This window comes from Drosophila navojoa, chromosome 4, assembly GCF_054131105.1.
Source record: "Drosophila navojoa isolate 15081-1374.11 chromosome 4, UAZ_NAV_1.0, whole genome shotgun sequence".
In the NCBI taxonomy this organism is placed as follows: domain Eukaryota; kingdom Metazoa; phylum Arthropoda; class Insecta; order Diptera; family Drosophilidae; genus Drosophila; species Drosophila navojoa.
Window position 1 is genome coordinate 4,059,250 of NC_142892.1, and position 15,818 is coordinate 4,075,067.

The window sequence follows — 15,818 nt, forward strand, 5'->3', positions numbered from 1 at the left end:
AATGTTTGTCGTTTCGGGCAGCCAGCTGCAATTTATGTTCAATGAGTTGCCCTAATGAGTTTTTGACCTGGCCAAAAGGTGCTTAGCCAAACAGCCGCATACCCCCCAATCGGTGATATTTGGTATTTTAAATTTCAAATAAATTAGTTTCTTAATATTAAATTAAATTTCTTCGAGAGCTGGCTAGATGGATTATTGGCTTTGTCTGTCACAGGCAAAGTCTACAATTTGACTAACTATCGGTATACCCTGTAAAGCACACAAAGGCTGTACTGACTGTCTAATGTAATATGGGGGAAAGTATAGGATTTATTCAAGTTAATGTTTGAGAAATTGAAGCCATGTTGCTTTATCCTATATTTATTATTGCTAAGTAAATCACTCATATGGATTACGTATATTTTCTCGTATGAATTACGCACAATTTTGCACCAAAAATCCATAGAGTATGCCAAAATAAGTAAAGCATGTAAATAATTCGATTTGCGCCTCATGTCAAATGCCAAAAAGCATATTGATGAGGCACTTCAGGCCGTTGCCAGGCCAACGTCTGCCATAAACCAAACAAAAATTACTCTAAAACACACGTCGTCAAATTAAGGTAAGCAATAACAACAACAACAACAACAACAACAACAGAACTATAATCATGAGGTAATTTGTGGGCACAGGTGAAAAACCGCAGGCGAGAAAATCAGCGACGCGCTTAATTCAGCGGGGAGATTGAAGCTTGGCTGCCAGCCTATGCATATATTAAGATAGATTACAATACACACACACACACACGCACTCAGGTGTGCGTCAAGTACACCAATGACAGACATGAATTTATATTAAAAGCAAAGCTGCCAAGACAGCGGCCAAAGACGAAGCTCAAGTTACGCGCAGTTGGGCAAATCCGTTAAAGGATATCGAAAGGATGAAAGCTTACACGTGTAATGCATTCCGTTTGCATAAATTATATACATCCAAATACATATACATAAACATTGATATATACATATGTACGCCTCGCTATAAACTTTTGATAGCTAAAACTGTGCAGCGGTTTTCCCGCTAAAGCCAAAGCTGCATAGCAATTGAAACCAGTGAAGCGCCACAGCTCTCATCGTTGTTGTGCCTGTTGTTCTTGCCGCTGATTATAATAAATTTAACTAATAAAGCGCGTTAATGATCAGCCATCAGTTAGCTGTGTGCGACAAAGCCAAAAGCCGTAAGGGCTTAAATCTTGGGCATAGTTGCCTGGGAGGCAGGCGTGCTGAGCTTCCACGCAATTTGGCTTTGTTCAGCGCCATATGCAAAGTGAAGCGGCTTTAATTATCGACCGTGCCAAATGACACCATCTCGTGCTGGGAGTTGTGCCGGAGGGGAGGGGGGGCGTGTCAGTGGTTGCGGCTTTAGAGACAACTACTACGCCTTATATAGCCAGGGCGTTGCTAAGCCTTCACAATGCGCTGCAAACTGTGTTGCCTGTTTAGTTGGGCGCTCTTGATTGGCTTGTTATGCCCTAGAAAAAGGCCCAATGGGGTATATTGTATCATGCTTTCAAGAGGATGAAGTTAGCTTAATATTTTACTTTGCTAATGAAGCACAACTTTTAGTCTTAAAACTTATTAAAACTGCTTCAATTCAAACTTTTAGCATGTTTAGTACAGCATATCTCTCTGTCTATCATCTTTACCTTTGTTACCCAAAATAAGCTACTCGCATAGTCCCTTTTTCTATTGAACCTCAATGCTGGCAATTAGTTCAGCGCTTCTAGTTTTATGACACGGAAATCAAGTCATGAAATGGAACAATCCAAACTTTTTCCCATAATAATGATATCAATTAATTTTCAAGCGATTTAAAATGTGACACAGAAATTAGAAAGGGGCGTGAGTAAGCGAACGGATTGGGCTACAAAATTGATGCGTGCGGTGAAAAATGTTATAAAATATGCAGCAGCTTGACGAGGAAGGCGAAAGTTAACATATATATATATACATACACACTCTCCTACATAGTCGGGGCCACGCCCGCACACGCTCATGGCTGTATGTGTATGTGTATGTGTATGCTGGCATACAAAGCGAAACGAAAGCTGGCCTCGAGGCACACAAAAGTTTTACACATTAAACAATAAAAACTCATTAATAATATGCATTTAAGTTTTAATTGAACTACTTAATGAGGGAGGGTGGGTGAAAAGTCCTTGAAGATATGTCAGAGTGTATACTCTTTGAATTGTGAAAGAGAGGGAGAGAAAGAGATAGGATATAGACAATAAACAGACTGTGAAGAATAAGAGGTGGGAGATAGAACATGAAAGGATGAGCGAGCAGAGGGGAGCTAGGCAAAAAATGCGGAGAGAGTGAGAAAAAAAAGATTGAGGAAAATGTGAACGACATGTGAAAGAGAGAGGGAGAGTGAGAGAGAGCCAAAGAGAGATACAATTTGAAGATAGAGAAAGAAAGAAGATGGGAGAGACAAAATGAGAAGAAGAAGAACGAGACGAAAGACACATGGAAGTGCCAAAACAGAGTAGGACAGAAAGTGTGATATAAAGATTGGAAGGGAGAGAGAAAGATGGGACATTGAACTAGAACAGAAAGAGAGAGATATGGAAAAGGACCAGCCAGAGATACAAAGCAGTGGTAGAAAGAGGAAGTCGAGAGACATAGAATTAAGAAAGTCTCAGTAATACCTACATCCATCCAAAACATTGTTGCTTAGCTCCCTTAGGCAAACTTACAATGATTACTCTATATATATTTTACTATAATTAAAAGGCTATGTAGAAGTAAGTGCATTAAAACTTCGTCCATTTCATAGATAGCTATCTCTCGCTCTCTCTATCTCTTTCTCTCTTTCATTCTTGTGCATTTTGCTGTTGCTGCCGATGTTAATGCCATTGGGTCTTGTCAGGCGACATGAAAGGAAATTGTTGTACGCTCTCATTATACATGAAAAATGGCCACAAACAAATTGCGCAATTGCATTTCATATTATACACACACACACACACTCAACTATATATATGTATGTGTGTGTTTTTTATGGCATCGGTGAATGCAGTTTGAGCTTTTACTCAATTGAAAATGTTTTTTTTTTGCCGCTTGCATAGAAAAGGTGCGTAATTAAAACGATGCCGCGGCATCAACTGCAGACAATTAAACGCATGCCACAAGCACAGACAACAGCCAAAGTACAAAAACATGGCTAAATGAGCGATGTGTGTGTGTGTGTGTGTGTTTGTGTTTAATTGCGATGACACACACACACGCACACATACAAGTCCTTTAAATTGATGGCCGCCAGGAGAGCGAGAGAGAGCATCAGGGTTTAATAGTCAAAAGAAACGTGGCAAAGTTGTCAAGTTGCCGGAAATTGAATTCTAAAATATTTATAGAGTATAGAATGAGTGTATGTGTGTGTGCGTGTGTGCGGATGGCTAAACAATTGAGCCTGGCATACATATTGAGTCGAGTGATTTATGCAGCGTTCAGCAACAAATTGCAAATGGAACGCAATGAAACGTACCCAAAAACCAAATGAAATGCTACTTATGCATGCATGTCACTGCACGACATACAAACATATGTATATATGTACACGGCTCAACAGGCAATCAAATCGTAGCCAAAAAAAAAAAAACTTATTAGTCTGCGCATACTACTATCGCTCAGTGTTGAGCCATAGATTTATTGAATGCAATCAGTGGTACGCTGACATTGACTATCGCTAGTCAATTCCGGCTGCGTGTCACATCCTCATTTGTCCAGTTTATGGCCAACATCACTTGTTCGTTCGTCCCTCTTACTCTCTACTGTTTTATGCCTTTCAATAAATTCTCGCTTCCGGACCCGGCGCCAGTGCCTAATACCTGTTTATTGTTGCCATTTCAGTCAGCCCATGTTTATGGCTCGTACAAATGCAATTTTAAGCTAGAAACAATCGCATTACATGCATTAGAAATGAGCTACACAAAAAGGCTCGAATCGCTCTTCAAACTGAATTTTGCAGAGAAGAGAATTTATTTTAAATAAAATCCAAATCAAAATCTAAATCAAAATAATTCAACAACAGTTTTAAGTATTCTATATAAGGCGTATTCAAGTCTTTCATGAAAATCTTACTGTCATAAAACTTATGTAGATGAAAAGCCTTTTTCTACTCTCAGATTTTCATAGAATTTGCTTGAATTGAAGGCCTTAATAACTTTAGTTTAACCTTTCTACTCTCGTCCATTCACTTTCTTTCTCTCAGTGCACCACAATTATACGTATGCAATTTTATGAAGTTGAAACTAAAACAAAAACTTTATTAACTGGCAAAAAGGTGAGTGAGCAGACAAAAAAGCTGTTAGCAAAATAATTAAATTGCAGTTTTCTGCTGTCAACGTCATGCGAATCTCGGCTACGTGTGTGTATGTGAGGCAGCGTGCTGAAAAAAATCTCTGTTTTGAAATCCTATTTATATTTCGAAACAATAACCATTCAATTCGAGCTAACGATTTGGGAGCAACCGGGCGACCAGCGCCCGGCATAACGAACCAATTGAGAAGGACACAAAACCCACAGCCCCACAACCTTTGAGCTGGCTGTGGTGGGTTGGGTGTGAGTGTTGTCGCATTTATTACCAGTGTTGCTTGCTGGGCAAATACGTATGTATGTATGTATGTGAAAAAAACTTGCATTGGCTTTAAAGTGAAAGCATTTGGAAATGGTCGTAGGTCCTGGCCACAGGCGCGACGACACAAACAAAACGTGAGCCGCATACAAATAAACAAGCATCTACGTGTGGGTGGCGCAGGCCTGCCGCTATGGCTGTTGTTGTTGACCAACGTCGAGCGATGACCAACGGAATTGAAACAAATGCTACAGCACTGGGCGTGCCTATAAATTTTTTACAAAATACGTGGGCATAGGTGCAGCTGGCATTGCATTTGCCCAGCCCTGGCCTAAGCTACAGTCACTGTTCAAACAACACTCACACACACACGAGGGCACGGGCACGCACAAAACAGCCATACATTGGCAACGGTTCTTGAAAAGGACAAACCATAGCATTGTTTAGTGCTTGTGTTTGGCTGCCAGACATCAAATGGCATTTAAATGCTGGCAGCATGTGTTCCCGAAAAGGTCTGCACGCCCATACAGAGCGAGAAAAGAAATTTTGTATGGGCTTAGTCTCTGCTTACACACATATAGATGTATGTATATGTAGTTGACCACAGGTGTCCAATGTCCCCATCGAAATCCCCAAATGCAATTCTCATTGCAACTCATGCAGTTCACCTGCCAAATTAGCAACTGATGAGTGTGAAGCATTTCGAATGAAGCCGATTTACGGAAGAACTTTCAAGTGGCCTCAAGACTCTTTCAATTTGATGCTATTATAACAGGAATGGGAGGCAAGCGTATAACTTTTATTGATGTGAAAGGTTATATGACAGGTGTGAATACTCTTAAGACTGCAAGAACACATCAGTCTTTGGCTGGAATATCGACAAGTCCCATTTGAATGCTTGGCAGTGTTTTCTCATTTGGCCATGTGGAGCCAAAGTAAATTTATTCTGAATCTTTTAATGATTTTCACAAAGAATTGGTTTCTAAAATTTCATTATGAATTAATATCAGTTTCCTAGTCGGATCTATAACCATTTAATTGAATAAAACTTCAAATGTCGAAGCCTTTACTTTGCTCTAAGAAATAAATGATAGAGGAGGAATAAGAGTCGGTTATCTGTTTGGATAAATGCATGGTTTATCTTAAAAATGTAATATGTATATTAATTCAGTGTAAATTAATATGTAAATAAAATTTGTAATAAAAATTAATTAAAAAGAAATTCAAAATGTTAAGAGTTAATTTGTTTTCCACATTAAATATGGAATATCCATTTTGAATACGATTGAAAGCAATCTTTAAGCACATACCCTACACAGTGAGCGCAGGTCGAGTTTAATAAAACGTAAATTCTCTACAATCTCAAAGGGAAACTTAAGTTAAAAGCCCTTCGACAAATATAGTTTGCTGCTCCATGACATCTATTAGCTCATACCCATTTCAAAAAGTAAAAGACAACTAGTTCACCCTATAAACTCCCCATAATACAGGGTATGCGCTACCTGGTCCTCAATCAGGAAAATTCATTTTCTCTGCTGAAATCTGCACGTGGAGCCACTGCGGCAGCAGCAATGTCAATCAGCTTAGCGTCTGCTCGATGCCTGTCAATGGCAATTACGTAAAAGTCAAGTCTTCCACAAATCACAATGTGCTCCACTGAGCTTCACTCTCTCTCTCTCTCTCACACACACACTCTCTCTCACTCGCTCTCAATCTTTGCAGCTCTTCTGTAGATTCAGCTGGGCATGGTTGATGCATGTGCTTCAATTCTGTAAAAGTTCATGTACATCATTTGTCCTGCCGCTAATGGAAATCCCCCTGGCTAACACCCATAGAGCTGCTACCGCCTGATGTGCATTTGTCAAATAGTTGTGCACAGCTACAACACCTTTGCACCTGTATCTATGTGTGCGTGTGTGTGTCTGTGTGCTTGTCCTGGGACATTGGCACGAAATTTTGGCTGACGTTCGATTAGTTGACGCGCTCAGCAGTTGGCAAATACTTTGGACCCAAAAATGAATGTAGCGATGGCATGTGATGTGGCCAGCAGCTGAGCAGCCGAGCAGCTGAGCAAACGAGCAGCCAGGCTTCCACTGAAGTGGCACGTTTTATGGCCACAGCGCCAACTTTATCCTTAGACGACATCGTCAACGTCTGTTTCGAGTCATTCTCTCATCTCGGCGACGTTTCTCACATGTTCAGCTGCAATTTTGTTGCTTGTTTTATGTGCTGTTGCACTCGGAGAAAATTAGTTTGAAATTTCGGATGCTGAAGACTCTAACGGAGGCTAAAGCAGACTGAGGCTGAACTTTCGTAGTCTTTATTTTCTTTCAGTGCATTCACCACTCTTAGTTGCAGTTGCTCTTGGCAATTCATCTTGCCTCTCTGTCGGCCCTGCTTCAACACATGCTTCAACACCAGCCAAAAGAAAGTGTTGCATCTTTTAGGCGCTTGCGACAAGTTTTAACCTATAAATTTATCATAGAGAGAATATTTTTAAGCTACTCTTCAGCAGACGTGAATGTTTTTCTTCATCAGCTGCTGCTCATTTATTTATTTACTTTTTTTGTTGTGGCCTAGCTTAATACGGCAAATGAAAAGCACTTATTTAATTTATTTATTGATGCCGACTCTTGAGCAGCAACAGATACTGTCGAACCGACTTTAAGTATGCATTCAGCTTAATGGCTCGATAAATTCGTTTGCTTTATAGAAATTTGCTGCAGCCAGTTTTCTTTCAGTTCATTAGCAATGTTGCGAAAACTCTCTTTTAAGTTAAAAAATTTCATTATACAATTTTATATATATTTTTAGAAACATTTCTCTTTTGCTTTTTAACTTTGCGAGCTTCGATGAAGCATTCTAATCAACCTTTTGCTACTGCATATGCAAATTGTATAAGTTAGAGGGAGTGTATGTGTGTGTGTATTCGTGTGTGTTTGTGTGAACATAATCACTGCACATGAATTAAAAAGTTTTTGGCATGCGAAAATATTTTGCAGTTTAAAGCAATTTGAAGTCATTTGTAGCCAATTTACAAATGTCTGCCGCTCACTCTCTCCATCTCACTCGCTCTTTGAGTATGTGTGTGTGTGTGTATGTGTTCTCAAATGCAATTACGGCCGCATACACACACAGCCGCACAAATACATATGGGTTTGGCTTTTGTATGCCAATGCGCTCAGCTTTGCTGTCGTTCAGCGTCATCCTATACCCTGTACATAAATAAATCACCCAAAGAGCTGATCACACATGCAAGTCCGTTTGTATGAATATTTTTATCGCTTTTGATGACTTTTGATATGTTATATCTGAATAAATGGTTATATATTTATGTGCTGTAGCATGATATATACATATTATTTTACAGAGTATCTTTTTGTTGAACTGCTTTGACTAGGGATTAGTTTTTTGTTGCGACTTAAATAAGTCATGCTAATGGCAAACCATTAGCGAAAATTTCGCTCGCACACTCACTTTTACGTGTGTCTGTGTGTGTGCGAGTGTGCGAGTGTGTGCGATAATTAAGTTGCATTTGTAACTGCCATTCGGTTGTGCATATGCAGTAATTTTATGTGTGCATGTGTGTTAGTGTGTGTGTGTGTGTGCGAGACTTTTGCTAAATGAAAGAGAAATGCGATTTTGAAGGCTGTTGTTAAATATTTAAATGTATTCCACGGGCCAAGGCGATCTAACTATTCTTTACGATTATTGTTGTTGTTGTTGTTGTTGATTTGATTGTTGTTGCCACTGATTGCATAGCGGTTACATCAAAAGGCTAATTGCCAAGCTGAGCTACAAATGAAATTGCCTACAAAGCGCTAATGGCTTTCAAGGTGTTCGAGAAGCCTTGAAAGTGCCTTTTGCCAGAGACGTTATATAGGTATAAGTATATGCCGATATACAAAATCTAGCTATTTTCTGCTTTATAACTTTGCTTATATTAGCATAAATAACATTATTATTAATCAAGAGAGCAATTAGTTCTTATAAGAAATAATATTATGAATTTAATACAGACAGAAAAAGTGTTTATCAAGTCCTTAGCAACTATAAGTTGACTCTAAATAATCGCAATGAAAAGACTAATATTTCATAATAATTAATACAGAATGTAGAGTATTAATTATTAAGAAAATATTACTATTTTCATTGCGATTATTTGGAGTCAACTTATATTTTATTAAATATTTTTTATATTCATTTTATGCAATCGCCTTCCATTAGAATGGTCTAGATGCAAGTTATTTAACTGTAATTTCTGGTTCATAAATTTCTTATGCATACACAACAATTCTCATATATTTGTGTTAGCCTTGGTTATATTTAAAAATGCAAAATTTAGAATGCAATAAGTGAAAACGTTTATTCACTGTAGGGAATTGCATTCATTTATATTTTGTAATATTAATATTTTGTAAATTGCCCAATAAAAACAACTATTTACTCATGCAGCTCTATGCCAACAATTTAATTTGAATGTGTGCCAATTGTGTGTAGATTTGAAAGGAGAAAGAGAGTTATTTAGAGAGAGATAATGTGATAATCAAATAAAAATAACAATAAGAGAGAATTCAAATTTTCTCATAAGAACATGGAATAGAGAAGTTGTGGATACTGGCACCCTATATAGTTGCCCTTATTCCTGCTCTTACGTTCTCTTAGCATGTCAAAATAATATTTAATAATTTTTGGACAATTTAGAGTGAGAATATGAACGGCTGTGTATACGTCGATATATAAATAACTTTGACAGGGTAAAAAGATAGATAAAAACAAATACAGTGAGCTGAGAGCTTAAGTAAAATCTACACGAAGTCCGAGTTAGTTTTGCTCATATTCAAATAAAATCCCAAGTTGTAATTTGCCTTGCCCTAAACATAGCTTGCATGCCTAATAAAAAATTGTCTGATCATATTTACAGAAAAATCATATGTGTTGAGCAAAACTTACAGCTCACACTAATTAATTAATTTTTTTTTTTTTTTTGACTGCATATGAAAGTCCTGGCAGCTAGCGAAATGGCCGTGACAACAATGTGAACGTATGCACTTAATATTTCACTTTAATTTACCTTTTAATTGAGCTAATCAACACGCTAATAGCTGTTGCTATTAACACACACACATACACTAAGAGAGAGGGAGAGAAAGAGTGAGAGCGAATGGAGACTGCCTACGACCATTTTGCAGGACATATTTTATTGTTATGAGTTTTGCAGTCGAGTCGAGCCGAGCCGAGTCAAGTGGTGCGACATTAAAGTGGGGCATGGAAATGTGGCTATTCAAGTGGTGTGGTTTGATGTGTGGTGTGTTGTGCACCGAGCTCGACTCGCTGCTGCTCGCTTTCAAAATTGCAGTTTAATGACTAATTTGGTTTTTGTCCAGGCCACGGCTGCTGCCAGTTGTCAATGCCCAGGCAATTAGCCGTGTGCCAGAGTGAGACAGCAACAACTGTCTCTCTCTCTCTCTCTCTCTCGCCTGCTAAACAACTATGACTGTATAGCTTTTCTCCTACACACGCTAGGCAACTGTGTCTCTTTGTGAACGGAAGCGCACACTTGAGCAATGACGATACGACATTTCCTTAATGAAGCCAATCCAACTGCAAGTGTGTGTGTGTGTGTGAGAGTGTGCCTATGTATGTCTCTGTGACCTGCCTAATTGTCTGCTTAGACAATGTCTCACAGGCCGCTTGTCATAAAACTTTACGGCTGCAAACTAACTGAGCTCAGCATTTCGTGTCAACCAGGCCAACGTGGCGTATGCGTAATTATAATAAAATGCCTGCATATCAGCTTTGTCTGCACTGCTCTGTTCTCAGTCTGTCAAGCCAATGCGATCGACTCACCTGACACCAACAGCTCACTGGTGCTGTTCACCAAATTGTCCATAATTGGCTGGAATGTGTAGAACGTGAGTGTTTCCAATTTGTTTGCCTGCACATTGATGGACAGCAGAGCCGGTGTGCCACGCAGCAAGCCGGTGTCAATTTTCTTTAGCAAATTATTGCGTAAATTCAACGTTTTCAAATTATTCAAACCGTCCAAGGCACGCTCCGAAATGCGCTGTAAGAATAGAAGAGATTGAACAATTTAAATTTGTATGGGAGATTGGTAAGTAAAATGAAATTAGTCAAGTTTCATTAACATTTATAAGTAAAAAAAAAAAATCTACGTTGATTGGCGAGGTGCAAGAAATATTCATTGCTTGACTATATAATATTTATATGTAAAAAATTATGATCCTAATGATGATAAAGAACATGTTGAGAGTCATGGAAGGAAAGTAATTATAACAACGAGCTCTTCATGGCCTTTAAATGTCTTTTTTATCTGCCTTAGAGACTTCCTTGTACTTCCTGGCATTTATGCATATATATTTCAAAAGCCTGAGCTTCAAATTGATTTATCAGCATACAACGCTTTACAGTAATTCATATTCTTTATTAAAAAATTGTAGCTCTTGCTCCCTTTTTCCGATTGATATTTCAATATGATATTTAAGTCTCATTGGCATTTGTTAAAAATGTATCCATATATAATTGTATTTATGCTATATCAGCATTTTTGCGACGTTTCGCTAACCACTCACTCTCGCTCTCTTTCTGCCCCTCCCTCGTTCTCCCTTCATTCTTTGCTATCTCTTTCTCTTGATATTTTATATTTTGCCTGGCCGACCGAGCATACAAACAAATATTTTCTGCCATTTTTCCGCATTTTTGCGTATTATTTTCACTGTTTTTCTTTTCAATATTTTGCTTGTCTCTTTTTATTTTAAACATTTTTCCTCTCGTTGTCTCGTTTACCATTGTTGTGTTGTCTTTGTTGGCGTATTTATTTATGCATGTGAGTGTGTACGCATATAAAACATATGTAGATGCATATTTCTTTTTTCAACTGCTATGTTCCAATTCGTTTGCCTTGAATTTTATTATACGACAAAAAAAAGTGTTTATTTTCGTGAAACGAAGCGCCAGCGAAAGTTGACTGTAGTCCACAGCTTCCATTACTTCTGTTATGCTCCCTGCTTTTCTCTCTCTCTCTCTCTTTCTTTTGCTCTTTTTTTCTGTCTCAGTTTCTATGGCTCGTCATTATTTAATATTCAATATGCTTTGCCTAGTGAAATGGATAAATTATGCATATTAAATGCGAGCCGTCCAAAGCGAGACATGTGCCGTTATTTATCCAACTTCCATACATTTGGCATTTCCCATTTCCACTTGCCTTACTCGCCAAAGACAAACAAATACATACGGATGAAGATACAGTCATATCATGCGCTATCACATCGTATCAGAGCAGTTTGTTTGTTTGCCACGCTGATTGACATAAAAAAAAAATGTTTTTTTATTGAGTTATTTTTGTTAGTTGATGGGAGGCAACATTTTTTTTTTTTTTACAAGGCGCCGCTGCCAATTTATCGGCTTGTGTGAAAAAAAAATTATTATTTATGGCAATTTTGTACGTAAACAAAATTATGATTCCAAACAAACAGAAATTCGACGAGCAACATTTTACGTAAGCAGCGAGGGGATGTGATAGGGTTTCGATAAGAAGTTTAAGTTTGGGCTTCAAGTTGGTAGGTGAAAGAACAATATAAAATACAATAAAAAAGAACAATTTCGAGTATAAGTACATCGTATATATATGTATATATTTGTACTATAAAAGTATGAAAAACTGGCCCAAGCTAGATTTAATAACCTATATAAGTCCAAGACTGAGTCGTCTTCATAACATTCTAGCTGTATATTAAGCAAGAGTAGGAGTAGGAGTAGGAGCAGGAGTAGGAGCAGGAGTAGGAACAGGAGTAAGAGCGGGAGTAGGAGCAGGAGTAGGAGCAGGAGTAGAAGCAGGAGTAGGAGCAGGAGCAGGCTTGTCTTCATAACATTCTAGCTTTAGATTAAGCAGAAGCAAGAGTAGAAGTAGGAGCAGGACCTATAGCAGGAGAAGGAGTAGGAACAAGAGTAGGAGTAGAAGCAGGAGTAGGAACAGAAGCAGGAGTAAGAGAAGAAGCAGGAGAAGGATCTATAGCAGGAGTAGGAGTAGGAACAAGAGTAGCATGAGCAGCAGCAAGAGCAGGAGTAGGGGCTTACCTTATCGCTACATCACAAAAGCATTTCCATTTACCTTTATATGCAAATAAGCATTGTTTTAACTATTTTCAAAATATCTTTCAAATAGTTTATTAATAGAGCCTTTTGTCTGCATTAAAGAGACGTTTGTCTCTAATGCGTAGCATATGTAAAATTTATAGGAAAATTTCAAGCTGAAATGCTGGGCGTAAGGGGAGGGCGGGGGGCCCTCAAAAGCAGATGCTTAGACGCTTAGCTGTTTATCTATTTATCTCTTTGAGGACTCGGTGACCGCTCAGTTGCTTAGCTTTTTATGTTGTGTCAGACAAAACCCAGGCACCTAAACCTTTTAACAGCAAATGATTTATGAAGTACACAAGCGCGCACACACACACACACACATGTTCACACATGGTTGGGAGAAAAAGAAAAATGAAATGGATAACCCAAGCAAAAACATGCAACGCAATTTGCTTTTATTGAAAAGGACAAGGCAAGACGGAAAGGCATTTTCTTTTCCTTTCCTTTACTTTTTCATTTTCCATTTTTTTCTTCTTATTTTTTGAAGGAAGCAAAACATATGCACAAGTATGGTATATGGATATGGTAGCAAATCTGAAGGAAGCCCGTCTCCAAAACAATGCGACACTGAGGCGATAACAAGGCCAATCATTATGACTATGACAATGCCCGATAAAGGAAGAAGCTAACAAGAACGAACGAACGAAGCCGCAGTTGGAGTGTAGATTGTCAGCATCAGCAGCAGCAGCATCAGCAGCAGCAGTGCCTCGCATGAAGATGGCGGCCAAAAACACTTGAGCAACACTTGAGATGGTCTCTGCCAGAGTGTGTGTGTGTGTGTGCGTGTGTTTGTCCTACTGGCCTGACACATATGCGAGTTGTCTGGGTGTGACATGATATGCGAGCACTTTGTAAAATGGAAAAATGAAACACGCAGCAAAATGAAAAGCAAAGACGAGAAGACGACAATGTTGGCCAGGATATGCAGGATTTACGCTTATCGCTGTGCCCACGCTTCCACACACACACACACACGCACAGAGGCAAGCAGAGGACTTAGCACAGAGTATACGAAGCGACATTTTCTATTTACACACACACACACTCGCACACACATTGGCTGTGGCCATTTTTATGGCTGGATCCTTGCATATCAGATGGCCAAAAAGGAGTGCCATAAATCCATTATGCCATGATTTGTTATTCAATATTTTGTTAGTAGATTAACTTGCCTGCCGCACATTTGTTTGCCACCAAAGGCGCTGAAAGGATAATGCCACAGCGTGCGGCTAGCCAGCAGGACGAGCACTATCTGCGAATTAAGCTGTGCGGCCGGCTCGGCGAAAACATAATTTACCAATCTATTTATCATATTAGCGCCTATTCGGCAAACAGCGGGTATGCCAAGCGTGTGGCAAGTGGAATCTGATACTTGAACTGCACCCCAGGCGACGGCTGTGCCCCACCCGCTCAGCTGACCACTTAAATCACCACAAAAATGGGCATTCGAATTGAATTTATGACACCCGACAACAAAGTTGTTTATGCAGGCTCCCCCAAGGATGTGCTATTTATGATATACTGAATGCGCCCCAGCTCCAAAAACTTGCCCTACGTTGTACACTTGACCTCTGTTCCTTATGGTCGGCCGGCAATTTATGGCCACTTAACTAAGCCATGGCATCAACTTGACCGAGAAGAAAAAGTCCAAGTCGCACAAATAAAATGACAAAAAAAAAAAAAAAACAAATCGAATAAAGCAAATTTTATATAGAATTATTTGATTGACCCACTGATTGAGTGTTCGATTGACTGTCTTTGATTAAATAAATAATGATATCTATCTATGTGTAGACAGTGTATTCTCTTCAATAATTGACTGACTGATGAGGGCAAGTAGCAATTGCTGCTCTACAATGTAATTTTTTAGATATGTCAATCATTGCATCCCTCTATATATATATATATACATCAATTTCCACTCACCTCAATACGATTGTCGTCCAGCTCCAGCTCAGTCAAGCTCCAGAGCTCAGCAAACACCGTGTCGCCAATAAAATTGAGATTATTGTGCGTCAATTTGAGCAGATTGAGATTGCCCAGACCGCGAAAGATTTCGCTGGTCAGGACATTGATCTGATTGTAGGCCAGATTCAGGTAGGTCAGCCGTGCCATGTCCGCAAAGAGTCCTTCGTGCAGCGTACTGATGTTATTGTTGTTCAGGAAGAGGCGCTCGCACAGCGGCAGATTGCGGAATGCATAGCGATCCATTTCAAAGATCTGATTGTGCTCCAGATTCAGTTCACGCAGCCGTATGTGATTGGCGAAGGCATCCTGATCGAGGGCCATAATGTGATTGTTGTTCAGAATGATGCGCTCCAGGAAGGGCAAATTGGCAAAGGCATAGCTCTTGACGATCTCCACCTGGGAGTACTCGATGACAATGCTGCTCAGATTCTTCAGCGGCTCAATGATCATGGTGGGTATGTAGTCCAGGCGTGCATTGTTCTGGATGACGAACTTGAGCTCGCGCAGACGCTTCTGCTGATAGAAACGCGTCCAGGTGGTATCATTCTGATGCAAGCCCTCCGAGAACACCCAGCACTCGGCCTTCTGCACGGGCATGTGATTCTCGTCCGGCGTGCAGTAGCACATGAGCTTCATATCACGTCGTCGCATACAAAAGCCGGTGGTATCGATGGGTCCGTTGTAGCCAGTGATGCCTGTCAACGAGCTGCCGCCAACGCTGCTGCCATAGGCCGAGCTGCTGGTATAGTAGCCGCCATTGTTATTGCCGGTCACGGCCGATGCGGAAGCCGAGGCGCCCATATTGCTGTTGCGTCCACGATTGCTGCGTCGCTCCTCCTTATCCCGCGAGCGTGCCCCAGCGGGCGCCACAAGGCAACTGCTCAAGAGCAGCAGCAAGCCCAGCAGCCGCCACATTCTGTGGCGCTGATGATGATGCGGCAACATTGCGAAAGCGGGCCGCGGATACTTCGCTCTTGGCTAAAATGAAACAAACAAAAACCACGAATGACTCAGTCAATAAAATTTGTTTATCTGGCGCCAAGTGGACGGCAGGTGGCCCAGCTATAATACAATAAAATGGA

At 39.8% G+C, this 15,818-nt stretch overlaps 1 protein-coding gene across 1 annotated transcript in view; it reads right to left on the reverse strand.

Moving 5' to 3' along the window:
- Nucleotides 1–15,818, reverse strand: part of Con (leucine rich repeat protein connectin) — a 54,310-nt gene that overhangs the window by 11,459 nt on the left and 27,033 nt on the right. Inside the window, exons 3-4 of the mRNA XM_018102427.3 lie at nucleotides 14,695–15,714; nucleotides 10,462–10,678 (exon numbers count right to left, since the gene is read on the reverse strand). Coding sequence (XP_017957916.1) covers nucleotides 10,462–10,678; nucleotides 14,695–15,681 — 1,204 coding nt within the window. The 5' untranslated portion in view covers nucleotides 15,682–15,714. The remainder of the gene's footprint in view (nucleotides 1–10,461; nucleotides 10,679–14,694; nucleotides 15,715–15,818) is intronic.